Here is a 17,500-nt window from a genome sequence, read left to right as displayed (position 1 = left end):
TGGTGCATGTTTTGGATTCCCCTGTAGTGCCGAGCGCTGGTGAAACGTCTGGCCATTGCAGAGACCTCTCGTGAGGCTCTTACAGAGGGGCTGAAGCAAGCCAATCAGAACATCACGTCCCTGCAGGTAATAACGCACAGTAACGGCACATTGTAGCTAAAAGAGAAGCTTTAACACACACACACTTCATTTCTCTGCTTCTGCATTGTTGGACAGGATGAACTTAGCACGACCAAGAGGAGCTACGAGGACCAGCTGAGCATGATGAGCGATCATCTCTGCAGCATGAACGAAACCCTGAGCAAACAGCGTGACGAGATCGACACACTCAAATTAGGAAACAAGGTCAGAAAATGTAGATGCACAGAAATCTAACACTCCAGTGAAGAAGCCAGTGATTGACGTGACCCCCATCCTAACATACAAAATCCAGATCGTACGAAAATGATTTGTACATGAACAATCTTACCTGAACTGAGACACAGAACAGTGTGTTGCTCCTCTGCCTTTGGTAACTGGATATAGATAAATATTCTTTATACATATTAATATGTTATTATTAACCATTTGTCGTAATGGATATTCACTAATGCATAATGCATATAAATCTGTGCACGGATGTAAATGTTAGACACGTGTTTGCTAATTGAGGCTCGATGTTACTTTTATTGTGAATATTTAAAGGTGTGGTGCACGATTTTTGAAAGACAATGTTGACACATAAAATCACCAAAACAAACACGCCCCTAACCCAAACGGGTCCCACCCCTGTATCGATAGCTCCGCCCACACATACATACGTAACCCAGGCGACTAACAGAAAGAAACGTGTCTTTATCATAGCTGAAGGGAAGAACAATACGATTGTAGATAAACAAACAAGCAAAAATGCCACACAAGCATAATGATGTAAAGGACAAAGGCATATATTAGTTCTGTGTAACAAAGCAAAACCAACGTTACTCACCTATCGAGAAGGAAAAAAGCGCCTCGGCGTCTTAAGTAAAGTCGGCCACATGTTCACAGGTCGGAGTTTCCCGAGTCGATAACTCCTGAGCTAAACGCTGTTACTACACAAACACGGTTGTAGCTGCCTCTCTACATTACTACGATAGAAAAGAGGTGTTATTTGTGTAGTAACAGCGTTTAGCTCAGGAGTTATTGACTCGGGAAACTCCAACCTGTGAATATGTGGCCGACTTCCTGCTCCTTCAGTTCTCTCCAGCGCTGGAAAGCTGATCCTATATTAACACGTCCTACTTCTTGCCTTATCGTAAGTCTTTCTTCTCTTTCTTTCTTTGTTTTTATCCTCCATGTCAATGTTAAAACCGCTTTCTGCTAATGTCACACACACGCACTGAACACTCTCTCCACCCATATTGACAAGACACGCCCCTTTCTGCTCATTGGCTACACGTTTGTTTTATTTCCCAGTCCAACTCAGTTTTCTGAAGCATTTCTCAAACAACGTGCACCCCACCTTTAATTATCAGGGATGTTACAATCGGTTTTATTGTTTTTAATTTTTTTCTTGCATCAACATTTTTAGGGAAACTCCAAGAAGAACAAGGGCCGGTAGTTCGGTTTGCAGTCGTTCAGCGTCGGTGTGAGCAAAAGAGGAGGTGCTGGAACCAGGAAGACACACACACACACACACACACACACACACACACACACACACACACAGAGAGCAGAGACACAGTGAGACATGATGTCCGGACCAAACTGACCAAACACTTTGAGCGAGTGGAGAACTGACATTTCAGCACCTTTATCTCTTGCTATCTTGCCATTTTTTCCCATGCAGACAGATTGTTAGCGATTTGCACAAATCCCCAAAGCGTGCACATGGATCACGCACTGATCGTACTGCAAGTCTAATTTACACTCCACACACATCATCTAGCTGTTCCTTTATCAGTCGTTCCTACTTACAGGTCGAAGAGCCGGATCTGTTTCCGTAGTTACGGAGGACTTTAACACAAGCACAGAATACATGCTTACATCCATATGGTTATAATATCACAATGTAGGAAATAACATCCAAAATTACTTACTGCACCTTTAATGGATTTATAAACATATTTACACTTTATTCTGTACAAGGCTAAAAGTTTTATGAACTATTCTAGCGTGTTGTGTAACCGAAGGACTTGCATTATAGAGCATTTTTAACCGTGTACACTGGAGAACGTACCGAACTCTGCCGTAGTGTTGTACAGTTATGACGCGGTGAAATATTACTTTTCTTCCACCGCTAATCATTACGCAGCATTACGATCTGTTAGTTAACACAATAACGAGTTTTATGGCTCATAACGTTTCGTTTCGTGTCGTAGCTCCCTGCAAAATATCAGAACTATTTAAAAACGACGTATTACGCAACCCGAGTGAGAGATGCTCCATATTACATACATGTTAATCCAGTACAAGAGACTAATCCGTACTTCATTAGTACTTCAGCATGTAGCCAGAGATTATAATCAGCGACGTAGAGAGCCGTTAAGGTCAAAAGCTCTCACTGTGATTAGCTGTGAATGCTAAATGTTATAAATATGCACTGAGTTTTCTGAAAGAAAAAAAAACAAGAAAAAAAAAACGTTAGTGAAAATATGTTAAATTCATTAATATCACGTCTTATGTACGTTTTTTTTTTGTTCTTCGTCAACTACCAGAATTTTATACCACGTCTCCGATTACGTTTCTTTCCCCAGTGAAATGGATGTCGTGTTAGATTTCTGTACAGATTAACATCCACCGAGCACCGAGACGAAGATATCAGACCAAACACACACTTGTGTTGTAACCGTGATGGTCCGAGACCAACAAATCATGAACTTTTGCTTTTTTTAAAAAAAAAACAAAAAACGACGGCGACAGTTTAAACATCCGAGTAGTTGGTTTCTTTTCTTGTCTTTTGTTCACACCTTGGATTTAATCCGTTTTAATCTACTTCACTGTAATACTGATCACATAAACATCACCAAAACCATGTAAATGACATCTGACATCATGATGATAATAAAACACGTGTTTAAATGGTGACATGTTTTCACTTCATACTTTGTGATCTTGCATCAAAACTTATTTTTTAACTTATATTTATAGCATGCACTATATATATATTTCACTTCAATGTTCAGTTTCACACATAAAACTCCATGCCACGTGGTCCGGCATGGAGTCTGCGGCTTGGTCTCGCGCATGCGCATCGACGCGCGATTTCAGGAAGTTGACACGTGATTGGTGTCAAAATAGAAACTGTTCACTTTCGTTTATTAAGTCAGTTTATTTCGTGCGACGCACAAAAAAACAACCCAATGGAATCTGGACTAAGAGCCGAACTAGAAAATCTCCTAAAAAGTCTGAATATCGACTTTATTTCTGTGGATCATCCGGAGGTAATAAATCTATTATTAAAGATTATTGAAACTGTCTGCATGCTGTTTCTCATATGCATCATATATTCTTTATTAATGTGAGTCTGTGAGATAATTAATAATATATATCAAACTCTGGTTGGTGTTAATGAGTTGTTTAAGGAATAATTTTTTTGCTTATTAAACGGTGCTGTTGTTCGGTGCTGTAGTTCTGCCTCTGACCGCCAGATGGCGACAAATAACAAGAATGAATTGCATGTGATTATTTTCATAACCAAAATGTAAAATACTGTGTGTGTGTGTGTGTGTGTTAATATGTTGTACCTGTGTGCTTTCTGGGAATGTTCCCTCTATGTAAATAGAACTGAGGACCTTGTTGGAGTAGTTTCATATTATTTAAGACTGCAGAGACGCGATGATTTAAACTGCAGAGATGCGATGAAGACGAGGATGCCGGTTTTCATTACAGCCGAAGGTGGATTGGAATACAAATGAAAACCTGTACGTACACGTGCACTTTGGAGATATGACCGGACAACTGCTGTACTAAACGTTTCACTCCAGGTTCTGGTTTAATCGCACCGTTAAGACGAAAGGTCAATAATTAACATCAAGTCTGTTGCTTAGCATCATGGCCTCTGCTTCAGCACATAGTAGCTTAGGATTTAGTGAACACGAGTGAAATGTTCTGAAGGTTCATTTGGATGAGATTTACCTGTAGGGTGAGCGGTTGATGGTTTGACCTACAGCCAGATCTGCAGATTATATGACTGTAGAAGGCTCGGGACTAAACGATACAATCAGTCAATGGATTGTGGAGAGAGAGAGAGAGAGAGAGAAAGAGCAAAAAAAAAAAAATCACACTTCATCACTCAGTCACATGCATCAAGTCACAACAGATGCTGTGTGCTTGAAAAAGAGTTTGTGATAAAGATTTGGGGATAATTATTAAAAAATGATGTTTTATTTCTTTCTTAATCATGTAGACCACAACAACGTTTCGTAACCGAACAGTAATCTCAAAAATCTCAGTAAATAAACCCTCAGTGTGTGTGTTTAATCCCACAAGGTTTTCACTGTGGAGGAAATGATGCCTCATGTACAGCACCTGAAAGGGGCCGTGACCAAAAACCTCTTCCTAAAGGACAAGAAGAAGAAAGGTCTGTGGCTCGTCTCGGTGCGTCATGACCGCCAGGTCAACCTGAACGATCTGGCTAAGAAGCTGGGCGTGGGCAGCGGGAACCTGCGCTTTGCGGATGAAGCTGCCATGTTGGAGAAGCTCAAGGTGGGTCAGGGCTGCGCCACGGCTCTCGCGCTCTTCTGCGACAAGGACCACAGCGTCAGGTTCGTCCTGGACAGCGACTTAGCAAACGGAGGCCACGAGAGAGTTTACTTTCACCCGATGACCAACGCTGCGACCTTGGGACTGAAACCGGACGATCTGATGAGGTTCTTGAAGGAGACGGGGCACGAACCCATAATGCACAGCTTCGATTAGATCAGCTTTATAACGCTTCATAACCTTGTAGGTCAATGACAGGAAACATGTCCAGGATGTTTTTATTGTACAAATAACAGTTCAGCAGTGAGACATCAATAAAAAACACAACACTTTGAAACTCTTCACCATTATTTCCTGACCAGGGGGCAAAGATTTAAAGCAAAGGTTTATTATTATTATTATTATTATTATTATTATTATTAAAAAGGACAATAATAAAATCTTTTAATTTCTTACACTGGCTTTAGACGTGAGCGTGTTCATGTTTCAGTGTTTAACAAAGATGATAAAGTGCAGAAAGTAAAACGCTTCATCATCCGCGTGAAATCGACACGCAACTTTCTAACCTATTAAATACTTTTAGCACAAAGTTTCCCTTAAACACAAAATCTGCTAAGTTTTATTCAGTTTTCCGTCGCCGGACAGCAGCGACCCATCGAATCTGCAGAGATAGATTGACCTGTCAATCAAAACAGGTGGGCGGGACTTTTTATACAGATAAAACACATTTACTCAGCAGAAAGTTATAAAGTTGAATGAAAATCCCAATTTTGAATGTTTTTACTAAAATATAAGGATAAAGTTTTTTTTTCTTCTGTATCTTTGTACTTTTAATAAACACAAAAAGACGGAGCTTTGAAACAAAAAGCCACGTTTTCTTTTGTCTTAATAACTAAAAGAAAAAAAAACGGATCCGTTGAACCGTTTATTGCTGCTATAGAGTTATATCCAGTTTTGTGGCTTTCCGTGATGTTATTCGTAATCATAAATGGATTAAGATAAAAAAAACAAACAAAAAAAAAAACACGGATATAAAAATCGTAATAAAATTGTAATCGTTGGAAAGCGGCTTGTCGCGTAAGAGGAATAAAAGATGCTGCTCTAGGACAGAAATGAAATGGAAGACGAATGAAAGTGTTTGTGAAGGAGGAAGAATGCACCGTTTGTCGTTTATGATACGAAGTCGATATTTTTAATTAAAATGAGAACACTTTCCTGTCTTAAATCACGTAGAAGTATAAAAAACAAATGTAAAGCTAGCAATGAGGCAAATGAAGGTACAGATGTATTTGTGTATTTTGAACGTTTACAGTCATCGGTTTGTGAGTAAAAGGTGTGAACGTGTGTCTGACCGGCGGCGTGAAGGAACACACACACACACAGGTTTGTTTTCTAACATCAAATGCATTTATGTAAAAGTTTGTAAAGGAAAGTCAATGGCAGGTCTGAGTGGCGTCAGTAGTCCTACACGTGCGCGCACACACACACGGACACACAGACAAACTTCGATGCTTGTGCTTTGAATTTCTCTCGTCCACTTTGTTCCACGCGGGTGAGTCGGGAAGCAGGATGTTGTTGGATTTTGGAGCATGCGCGATGTGATGGGAGTCTGGACAAAGAAAAGTCCACCAGCAGATGATTGAGAGTCACGCATTAATTCGAAGATGAAGAAAAAAAAAAAAAGGAGCAACACTTCGACCCGCTCGCATTTCCTTGATTCAAGGAAAAACACGATTTGTTTTAATACAGAAGCAACGATGTGGATCTCCTTTTAAAAAAAGCTAAAGTGTAAAGTTCTGTGTGAGGAAGCGACGAAGAGAGAGAAGCTCAGAAGAAATCCAAGAGGTGACGAGATGTTTTCACCAGGAGCTTCGAGCCCCAGCATGCAGCAGTGAAACAGCGAGATGGAGGAACAATAAAAACCCAGGGAATGTGAGCGAGAACGAAAGCACCACACTCAGTGAACCATGCAGACCAGGATCCATCGTCAACCCCTGAGCCTGCTGCTCGGACATCTGCTCCGTTTGCCCTCGTCCCCTCCCCCCACGTCCTGCACCCGGACACTCACCCCCTCCGGCTCGGGAAACGCTAACACTTTAAGAGCTTTGCTGTTCTCCAGATCGGCTTTTGGATTTCCTGCGCTGGTGCAATGTTTCCACATCTGTGGGACAAAAAGCAGGTGAACATTACAACATAATTAAATGAAAACACCGCTGTATTTAAAGGTGTGGAGCCGCACGGGATAAACACACGGCATCCGCGAGCAGAAAGTTCAGAAATAATACGACTGCTGAGAGACAAATCGAAGCACCGACACCTTCAGTACCTCATGCAGACCTGTATTTGCATACTGAACCATGATTGGCTGCTTGTATTTTATGACGCAATAACGACAACCAATCACGTTCGATACTAAAACAAATATCAGAAAATCGACGCACAAAGTGTGTAAACAAAGCGCCGAAACTCAAGCGGCCACAACAAACGAATAATAAAAAGAATTAACAATTATTATTGTTATTATTATTATTGACAAATAATGGATAATAATTACATAAATAAAAACATTCGATTATGATCGAAATAAAATTAATTAATAATAAAAACATTCTAAACAAAGTACAATTCTGCTCTTTACAGATCTGTTGGATTTGCGTCGCAACAAAAATTCGAAAAATCAAATAATCATTTGAAAAAATTTGAGCGTTTGAGCTCAGAGCTCAATTTTTTTTTCAGCCAAGCAATTTATTTCGATTTAACCTGATGTCCCGCTGAAGAGCTTTTAATATTATTTATTTTGCTCCGTTTGCTTTTATAAAATCAGTGAAATGATGAAAGTTAAACTTTCCTTGTCCTTAAATAATACAAGAATTAATAGATAGTCGCTACGACGATCCTAAGAAGCGAAAGGTTTTGGGCCGAGTGTGTAAAGCCGTTAGGAATGCGGTTAAACCTCAGCGGACGGCTCGACGGCACAGCAAGAAGCAAACAAAAACATGGAAGAAAACAAAACCGGCGTGACGTCATTGCTTCTTTTCGACCGAAGCAATCGGAACAGGATCAAGGGATTGACGGCGTGAGGGAGGAAAAGCGACACAATGACTCAGCCATGATCGTGTGAGACCCGGTTACGTAACAGCGTCCCCGATACCAAGCCCCCGAATCATGAAGGCATGATTAAATCCCAACCTCAAAATAAAATGAAATGAAATAACAGCCAGGAAATCTAGCAGGTTAGAAGAAACGAATCAGTGAGTGGACGTGAGTTAGTGCTTTAAATAATCTCCAGAAGAAAAGAGCATCATGGGACGTGCTCCACAAGCCTAATTGCTTTATTTAAATATCAAAGTAGATCAGGGTTCTTTTGGATTTTCGTGAACAAGCAACATGTAGTCAAAGCTTACAATATAAATTAGGAGGAAGATGAAATGATAAAATAAAAATATAATTAAAAAAAAAAAGTTTTCCATTTTGTGATCCTTATAGAATAATCATGGCAGGATGATTATTGTACATCTCAACAAAGGAACACGGAATTGCAGGACATGAGACATAATAAGCATGCAGACATTCAACAAGTCCAACGGAGGGATTTGGACGTAATCAGACAGGGCGAGAGCGGGGGCGGGAGGGTGCGGTGATGAGTCAGCAACAAAACACAAATAAAGCCAAATCAATGGATAAGGAAGCGCAGGTTCATGCAGGCGCTCGACCGTCACCAGACAGGAAATGAGGTCACGTGGTCCCGCGGGTTTACACACAGCCGTATTCATACCAGAGCGATTGGCTGTCCTCTGAACTCAAGGGGGCGGATTGGTCAGGATTATTATCTTGGCCCCGCCCATCTACCTTGCTGTCGTTCTGCTGATTGTGACTGTGATTGGGTTTGGGTTTGAGGGGCGGGCCGCTGATGTTACTAACGAGCGACGTATTGAGTGAGAGGAAGGCCTGGTTCCTGGTGCTGCTGGAAAACGCCGGCTCGCTAAAGATGGAGTCCAGGAAGACGGACTCTACGGTGAAGGAGGGGCCCAAGAACTCCTGCAGAGTGGACAGCTCGGGGTCGTCTGCGTTTGGGACACGGCCGGTGCAGGGCACGCTGGCCGATTTGGGCAGGGGTTTTGGGTACTCACTGGATGCGGCCTGACTCTTCGACGGCGACGGATCCACAGAGACAGGCTCGCGTGCGTCCTTGGCCAGCATGTCGTGGACGCTGGAGCGGCGCGTGCTGCCCTCGGCTGTGGAGATGACACTGCTGGCACGAGGAAGACCGGAGGAAGAGGACGAGGCGTCCAGGCGCTCGCACACAGATGTTGCTTTTGCCTGAGCACTCAGGCCTAACCTGGGCTGACTGGGGCCTTTCACCCGAGTGCTCTCGGCCTTACGCAGGCTCGGCCGGCCTGCTTTGGGCTCGGTGGGCGTGGCCTTTCCGCTGGCAGACCGCAGGATTCCCCGCCCCTTTGTGCGCTCCTTCTGCACAGGATCAGACGCTCTGGTTAGACGTGGAGATTCTGCGCTCATGTTGTCCTGGCTGCCAGACTGCAGGAAGAAAAGATCCCCAAAAACATTAGTAATTAAAACACTGTGTAAAACCGATGCCATCGAAAATGCCTCATAATCAGATCTCATCAGGTCATTACACCAAACCCCTGACATTTAAGTCCCACAGTAATTAATAACCAGATCATTACTGCGCTCGGCCTGGATGTTTATTATAACCTACTTAAAAGGACAGAAATATTCTTATAGATCATTATGAACTGAATAAACTCCAATATACCATTTAAAAATAGAAAGATATTTTGAAATATATAACATACATCACGTATATAATATATAAACGTTTGAATCCTATTTTATTAAAATGTCAATTAGTCCTGATAATATTTTGTTATTTAATAATTCAGTTATAATAAATAAGATTAATATTAACTAAGAGAAGTAAAGTTTTGTATGTAAATAGATTATTAGTAGATCTCTGCTCTCTACCAGGTGACGTGTGACGTGTGATGCGTGACGTGTGATGCGTGTGAGCACCTCGTTGGCGTGAGAGCTGCTCCTCCTCCTCCTCTGGCTGTGTTGCCCTGACCTCTGCACCGGGCTGCTTTCGCTTGACCAAACCTCTGCGTCCAGACTGAGGCTGAACTCCCCACTGCTCTCGCTCTGAGGTCGGCTCACGCTGCCGTTCAGCGCACCTACACACAGCACGGCAGAAATCAACTCTCTCGGTCATACAAGAGCGATACAACAAGAGCGATGAGCTACACGGCGATGAAGCATCACATGCACAAGTGTAGACGTCTCCTGCATGCACGGTGCTTGACAGTAAATAATGTCTTCTAGAAAACAGTCTGATGATCGTTAGAACGCAGAAACGATGCTCAGGAAGTGAGTGTGAGTGGCGTCACAGGAACTGGAGACGAAACGTGTCCCGGCTGACCGACTACAGTACGACTGGATAAACAAGATGTTTTTTTGTTGTGTCCATCGAACGTCTTCCTCGTGTCTCACTCCACAGTGGTGTTAATATAAAGCCTCGTGTCTCACTCCACAGTGGTGTTAATATAAAGCCTCATGTCTCACTCCACAGTGGTGTTAATATAAAGCCTCATGTCTCACTCCACAGTGGTGTTAATATAAAGTCTCATGTCTCACTCCACAGTGGTGTTAATATAAAGTCTCATGTCTCACTCCACAGTGGTGTTAATATAAAGTCTCATGTCTCACTCCACAGTGGTGTTAATATACGTAAAGCCTCATGTCTCACTCCACAGTGGTGTTAATATACGTAAAGCCTCATGTCTCACTCCACAGTGGTGTTAATATAAAGCCTCATGTCTCACTCCACAGTGGTGTTAATATAAAGCCTCATGTCTCACTCCACAGTGGTGTTAATATAAAGCCTCATGTCTCACTCCACAGTGGTGTTAATATATATAAAGCCTCATGTCTCACTCCACAGTGGTGTTAATATAAAGCCTCATGTCTCACTCCACAGTGGTGTTAATATATATAAAGCCTCATGTCTCACTCCACAGTGGTGTTAATATAAAGCCTCATGTCTCACTCCACAGTGGTGTTAATATATATAAAGCCTCATGTCTCACTCCACAGTTGTGTTAATATGAAGCCTCATGTCTCACTCCACAGTTGTGTTAATATGAAGCTTATATGAAAGCAGACACTCAGGACTTTGTCGTGTTTTATCACTATTTCTGTTTTTATCCATTAGATTCTCAACAGAGGGACAAAAGACACGTCTAAAACACGCTGAAAGAATAACTCACTTTAGATCAGACTCACAGACACGACATCAGACGTTTATTTAGTCGGAGAGAAAACGTCTCATAAGCCTGTTTCTGTTCCGATGGTGTAATGCCGTGGTCCCCAACCCCCAGGCCGCGGAACCCCTGCAGAGGTGTGTATCGCTCTTCTCTCTGTTCACCGGTACTTTGTCATGTTTAACGGTGCTTGGTGTACGTGTATATTGTGTTTGCTCAAATTTAACCCACAAATTAGTAAAAATGAGCACGAAACAGATGTCGTTAGGAAGTTAGAAACTCTGCCGGTGTTCTGGATTAAAGTCATGGCGGAATACCCTGAGATTGTCACCACAGCACTTACATCCCTATCGCCATGTCCGACATGCTATCTATGTGAAGCGGGGATTTCTGCAGTGACGGCAACCAAAACAAAACAACGGAATAAACTGGACATAAGCGACACACTTCGGGTGTCATTGTCTCCTATTACCCTGGAACCGTCTCGTTGTAAAGAAACAAGCTCAGGATTCTCATTGGTTTAGCGTTGTATTGAGTTAAAAAGGCATGTTTAAATACAATTAAATTAAAATTATTTGTTTTAATTTAATTGTATAGCCGCCCCGTCTGGTCCGAGTGTCTAATCACTTGCCATGATTAATCAGGCTTATTTTAATTGCTGGGTTGGCATGAACCATGAAGGCATGAACCATGACGGCATGAACCATGACGGCATGACGGCTCACATTTGCCATCAACACCAGTCCTGTATAAACAATTCACTCGCTGGACTCCTGAAAACTTCTTTATGGAGAAGGATTTTTTTTCTCTTACCTTGGCTTCGAACGCCACTCTGCTCGTCTGAAGAGGTTGGAGTGACGTCCTCGCAGGAGACGTTATCTGTAGAACATAAAAACCTTTAAATGCTGTACAACACAGCCATTTTCTAATGAAGTACAAACACAGGCCAGAAAACCAAAACGAAACAACAACAAAGGACCTTTCTAGCAAGTAAATATGAGGAGAGACAAGACGCTGAATTGCCAATATGACGTAGCTTAAAAGTAAGAAGAATTCTTGATGTAGAGAGCTAGCGAGGCTAGTTAGACAGGACATAGCTACTTAGCCACGTCTGCTAAAAGCAATTATTTTGCATATTATTTTGCAAATTACAATTAAAGCAGCTTTAGGAACAAACAGATCCAATGTGCTGAATAAATAAATGACAAACACAAGGACGCAACCCAGTGATCTACAGGACAGTGATCTACAGCCCAGTGATCTACAGCCCAGTGATCTACAGCCCAGTGATCTACAAGCTGATGATCTACAACCTGATGATCTGCAGGACAGTGATCTACATGACCGTGATCTACATGACCGTGATCAACAGCCCGGTGATCTACAGCCCGGTGATCTACATGACAGTGATCTACAGCCCAGTGATCTACATGACAGTGATCTACAACCTGATGATCTACATGACCGTGATCTACATGACCGTGATCTACATGACCGTGATCTACATGACCGTGATCTACAGCCCGGTGATCTACATGACCGTGATCTACATGACCGTGATCTACATGAGCGTGATCTACATGAGCGTGATCTACATGAGCGTGATCTACAGCCCAGTGATCTACATGACAGTGATCTACATGACAGTGATCTACAACCTGATGATCTACAGGACAGTGATCTACAGGACAGTGATCTACAGCCCAGTGATCTACATGACAGTGATCAACAACCTGATGATCTACAGGACAGTGATCTTCAGGACAGTGATCTACAGGACAGTGATCTACAACCCAGTTGACTTGCTGCTGCTCTCATGTCATACTGTACTGTAACCTCAGGATGGAGTGAAGCATAAAAACATACACACACTTGCAGAGAAACCTTAGATGACACGACAAACAGCACACATGAGGACAAAAAACAAAGCCGTCCTCTAGAGTCTGCAGCTCTACCTTTGTTCTTGAGCTTGTGCTTGTTGCTGAGGGTGGTGTAGTCGATGGCCGTTGTGGAGTACGCCAGCTCCTTCATTCTCTGGCTCCCACCCGCACACACCGGGTCCTCAGGGGCCTCCAGGTGATCCGTACTTCCGCTCCACTGACCAGCACCAGCCAACGCCATGGACTGCAGCAGATCGTTCATCGCTGAGACGAGAACAGAAACGTTATCAGGAGCTCCAGCATGGACAGGCCAAGACGGCATGCAGATCTACATCCAAACAGATCACGACAGATCCCGACAGGCAAAAGAGTTTAAAAGGGTTGTTATAAATCTAGTTAAGATGTAAAAAAATTGTCACGATTTTTTAACTCAAGTTTTAAGCTGCTTTTCTTCACATCGTGTGAAAATTAAGCCAAAATGCTAAAATGAGCAAAATTACTGACCAACTGAACACGACGTGACAATTTCAAATGCACTGAAATAAATGTAATATTAATAACCATGTGTCTAATTTATCGTCTCTTAGTGTGAAAGAGATTTGATTTCATGTGAATTTATTCTTTTATTTATTGTTATTTAATATAAAATCATTTATTAATACTGTTAAATGATCTGCCTCAAAACTGCCCCTTAATAATCTCTCATTTCAGTTAGGAAGAAAATATTTTGGAAATAGTAAAAAATAAATAAATAATAAAATTGTGTGTGTGTGTGTGAGAGAGAGAGAGGGAGAGAGAGACAGACAGATAGAGAGAGAAAGAGCTTTTTTCATTTCCATCATGATGGATGTATCCATGCTGTTGAATTTTGACACTTGATGACAAGCAGAAAAAAGGGGCGGAGTCTAATGACCTCATTATATAAATGCACCAAACACAAAGGAGTTTATAATTTTTTGAGCAACATCTAGGAATTAATCTAAAATCCCGAGAGCAGACAGAAGTGGTGTGTGGATCAATACTCAGGGTTGTGTGATCAACCTAACGGGGGACAGACAGGGACGGTGGGAGAGACGGAGAGAGAGACGGCAGGAGAGACGGAGAGAGAGACAGCGGGAGAGACGGAGAGAGAGACGGAGAGAGAGACAGCGGGAGAGACGGAGAGAGAGACGGCGGGAGAGACTGCGAGAGAGAGACGGCGGGAGAGACGGCGGGAGAGACGGAGAGCGAGACGGCGGGAGAGACTGAGAGCGAGACGGAGAGCGAGACGGCGGGAGAGACAGAGAGAGACGGAGAGCGAGACGGCGGGAGAGACTGAGAGAAAGACGGAGAGCGAGACGGCGGGAGAGACTGAGAGCGAGACGGCGGGAGAGAGAGACGGAGAGTGAGACGGCAGGAGAGACGGAGAGAGATGAAGAGAGACGAGAGATTGAAAAAGAGACAGAGAGATGAAGAGAAATGGAGAGAGATTGAGAGAGATGAAGAGAGAGAAAGAGAGATATGTCAGGAGAGATGAAGAGAGAGACAGGAAAAGACGGAGAGAGACAAAGAGAAAAGAGAGACAGAGAGAGACGAAGAGAGAGACGAAGAGAGAGACAGAGAGAGACGGAGAGAGAGGAGTGGTCGGCTCAGGACTCTTACACATGGAGCGCCGATAGATGGCCTTCACTTTGTCTTTGTCCTTGGACCTGTTCCTCATAAAGGGCAGCTTTTTCAGTGCTGAGACAGAGGAGGAACCATGAAGGATGAGAAAGGAGGGAGAGAACATAGTGATGTTAACACACACACACACAAACATTTATATTCCAGAATTACACACACACACACACACACACACACACACACACACACACACACACACACACACACACACACACACACACACACACACACAGATGATTATTAAAGGGTGCAATTTAGGAATTCGGGCAGTGAAGCATTTGGCTTTTTAGTCATGTTTATCTTCCAGCTTATTACCAGCAGTAATAACCTTTATATGTCGCATTGCACCTTTTAATATAAACACACAGTAACCATGACGACGTGCCCCGAAAGAGGAGGCTTCTGCTATAACCCCTGCCAAAGCATACCATTGGAGGAACCTTGCACATTGCTATGCTGTGCTCTCCTCCCTTTCAGCACGGAGAGAGAGAGAGAGAGAGAGAGAGAGAGAGAGAGAGAGAGAGAGAGAGAGAGAGAGAGAGAGAGGAAAAACAAACAAACAAAGAAGCAAATCAAGTGAAACCAGAAGCGGGCAGCAAACATCACGCAGCAAATCCAAAAGTCTCAGGCACTTAAACATCTAGCTAGCGATGACAAGGACACGCTCTGAGAGGAAGGAGGGAATATTCTCTGTAAAGAGACGGTGGTCTGTTTGGAGTCAGAAATCATCCGAGCTAAAAGTTAATAAAAATGTGGTCCTGGGCTTTTTCTAAGAGACGCCAAAATGCAGGAAATTAGGTACAAGCTGATGACGAGTTAAAATCAGCCGATACTCACTGCCGCTCCTCTTCTGACTCAGAGGGTCATCGAGTGACCCGGAGCCCATGGACGAGCTGTCTTGACTGTCCTGAGGAGCCGCCAGGAAGCCGTCGCTGGACTCGGAGCGGCACGGCGTGAGGGTGAGGGAACGCATTCGTTCGCGGCTCTTCGGCTTGATCAGCTTCTTCATCTTCAGCGTGATCCAGTTGCCCCTTCTGTCAGAAAAGAACAGAAAGTCTTATTGATAACTTTATAAAAAGATAATCACCAGGAACCGACTGCCAGAAATGAAAACAAACGCAGACCTCCTGGGGGGTGAGGGGTCATAGAATTTATACTGATCCATGATCTTCTCCTCCAACTTCTCCTTCTGTCTCCTCAGCTCGTTTAGTTTGTCTCTGAAAGAAAGCAAAACAGGTGGAAGCTGATTTTCTGGCAGGTTTATATCACACCGCACCATCACTGCGACCCCGGGGGGAGGGGGGGGGGTGTTACTTCCTGTGTATAAGTGCTTCTGTAATAAACAGTGATGACCCACATGTACTGTCTCTGCTCCACGTGGAACAGGTCTTTGCTCTCCATGGTCTGCTCCAGAAGGGTCCGGTTCTGCAGCATCAGGGTCTGGATCTGGTCCAGCAGGTGACGGTTCTCTTCTTCCAGATTCCCTTTCAGCTGACTCAGCAACTACACACAGTGTATACGGGGTTGGGTCAGACAAACAGACACGAGGTGAAGAACAACAACAACAATAACAACAACAATAATATAATAATGATAATAATAATTGTTGTTGTTGTTTTATAACGATGATGATAATAATAATGATAATTATCATTATCATTATTATTATTATTATAACAACAGTTAGTATTACTTTTATAATAAAGATAATAATAAATTATTATTATTATTATTATTATAATTATTACAACAACAACAACTATAATAATAATTATTATTATTATTATTAGTAGTAGTATAACGGTAATAATAATATTAATATTAAAAATAATAATAATAAATTATTATTTTTGTTATAACAATTATTATTATTATTTTTATAACAGTAATAATAATAATAATTATTATTATTATTATTAGTAGCAGTAGTATTATAACAGTAATAATAATAATAATAATAATAATAATAATTATTATTATTATTATTATTGTTATAAAAATAATAATAATTGTTATAACAATAATAGTAATTTATTATTATCATTATTATAATAAAGATAATAATGATAACAATAATAATAATAATAATAATAATAATAATAATAATAAGTCCAAGGCATCGTGCATTTGTCCTTTTTTTCTTTTTTTACAGATACGTGCGTACAACGGCATTCAAAACATGTTTATATTAAGCAATAATATTCGTGTAGAACTTTTTAATACTCCGTCGATAACGATCTCATCATCAATCGAACTGCGATGAGTTCCTGCATTCCTCAGGATCCGTCTGGGAGAAATAAATCACACCGCCAGACAAAGAGACGACTCTGTAACGTACAGCCGGCTTCCATTTAGCATTATGGTGCCATCTAAAGCAGCAGACCGACGGCGTTCGGATGACGGATTTTCTCGCAGGGCGTGAAATCGGAGACGGTCGTTAAAAAGCGAAAACAGCCCTGAACAATGACCCGAGCGTGAAGGAATGCGGTAACGTACCTCACACTGGTTGGTGAGTTTGGTGGAGGTGATATCCAGCTGTTGGTACTGTTCCTTCAGCTTGGAGAACTCGGCCTCCAGGCGCGTCTGCTCCAGTTTAGCGGCGTTCAGCTGGCTCTTTAGGTTCTTGTGGTCGGCTTGCAGACCCTCGTTATCTTTCAGCAGCTGTTGGTACGTCGTGTTCAACCTTGAAGAATGAAGACAGGAGAAGAAAACAGACCGTGGCATGAAGATATAATATTTACTTTAGATTATACATAAAAGTTTTCTTCACACTCATTAAATTCTACAATAACGCTGTGGGATCTTTTTAAACCGTGAGTCACGTGATCTACATTTCTCACTAAGTACGTCAAGAGACCTTGGGCCTGCAGTGTATGTAGTAAATCGATTACTAATATTAAATTAAATATTAATCCTGGGATTAAAGCAATTCACATTCATATTGATCCTGGGATAAATGTGGAAAATAAAAATCAGGTCCTTTTACAAACAAACAAAAACAAACAAGAAAAAAACATG

At 42.1% G+C, this 17,500-nt stretch overlaps 3 protein-coding genes across 11 annotated transcripts in view; 2 read left to right on the top strand and 1 right to left on the bottom strand.

Annotated features, from left to right (window-relative positions):
* The window catches only part of ppp1r21 (protein phosphatase 1, regulatory subunit 21), an 11,309-nt gene extending 8,749 nt beyond the window's left edge, over positions 1-2,560 (top strand). For all 3 annotated transcript variants that reach the window (XM_047816080.1, XM_027158109.2, XM_027158110.2), the window contains 3 exons: positions 28-126; positions 217-345; positions 1,550-2,560. In XM_047816080.1, coding sequence (XP_047672036.1) covers positions 28-126; positions 217-345; positions 1,550-1,579 — 258 coding nt within the window. In that variant the 3' untranslated portion in view covers positions 1,580-2,560. The remainder of the gene's footprint in view (positions 1-27; positions 127-216; positions 346-1,549) is intronic.
* Positions 2,561-3,206: 646 nt separating this feature from the next.
* On the top strand, positions 3,207-4,999 carry prorsd1 (prolyl-tRNA synthetase domain containing 1). Of its 2 annotated transcripts, XM_027158112.2 has the most exons (3): positions 3,249-3,401; positions 3,743-3,881; positions 4,450-4,999. In XM_027158112.2, the coding sequence occupies exon 3, from the start codon at positions 4,468-4,470 to the stop codon at positions 4,876-4,878; it is 411 nt and encodes a 136-aa protein (XP_027013913.1). In that variant the 5' UTR covers positions 3,249-3,401; positions 3,743-3,881; positions 4,450-4,467; the 3' UTR covers positions 4,879-4,999. The 2 variants fall into 2 exon arrangements, with proteins under 2 accessions (XP_027013912.1, XP_027013913.1); XM_027158111.2 differs by lacking the exon at positions 3,743-3,881 and having other exon boundaries at positions 3,207-3,401.
* ccdc88ab (coiled-coil domain containing 88Ab) overlaps positions 4,904-17,500 on the bottom strand; it is a 58,506-nt gene continuing 45,909 nt past the window's right edge. For 2 of the 6 annotated variants that reach the window (XM_047816074.1, XM_047816077.1), the window contains 10 exons: positions 16,979-17,165; positions 15,840-15,985; positions 15,607-15,699; positions 15,320-15,516; positions 14,911-14,952; positions 14,462-14,539; positions 12,896-13,084; positions 11,754-11,819; positions 9,697-9,854; positions 7,967-9,198 (listed from right to left, as the gene is read on the bottom strand). In XM_047816074.1, coding sequence (XP_047672030.1) covers positions 8,416-9,198; positions 9,697-9,854; positions 11,754-11,819; positions 12,896-13,084; positions 14,462-14,539; positions 14,911-14,952; positions 15,320-15,516; positions 15,607-15,699; positions 15,840-15,985; positions 16,979-17,165 — 1,939 coding nt within the window. In that variant the 3' untranslated portion in view covers positions 7,967-8,415. Of the gene's footprint in view, positions 6,824-7,966; positions 9,199-9,696; positions 9,855-11,753; positions 11,820-12,895; positions 13,085-14,461; positions 14,540-14,910; positions 14,953-15,319; positions 15,517-15,606; positions 15,700-15,839; positions 15,986-16,978; positions 17,166-17,500 lie in introns of those variants that run through there. The other 4 variants (XM_047816078.1, XM_047816079.1, XM_047816075.1 and 1 more) reach the window with 4 other exon arrangements.

The sequence above is a fragment of the Tachysurus fulvidraco genome, chromosome 7 (genome assembly GCF_022655615.1).
Source record: "Tachysurus fulvidraco isolate hzauxx_2018 chromosome 7, HZAU_PFXX_2.0, whole genome shotgun sequence".
Taxonomy (NCBI): Eukaryota; Metazoa; Chordata; class Actinopteri; order Siluriformes; family Bagridae; genus Tachysurus; species Tachysurus fulvidraco.
The sequence above is the reverse complement of the archived record's forward strand: the minus strand, read 5'-3'. Positions and strand labels throughout refer to the sequence as shown.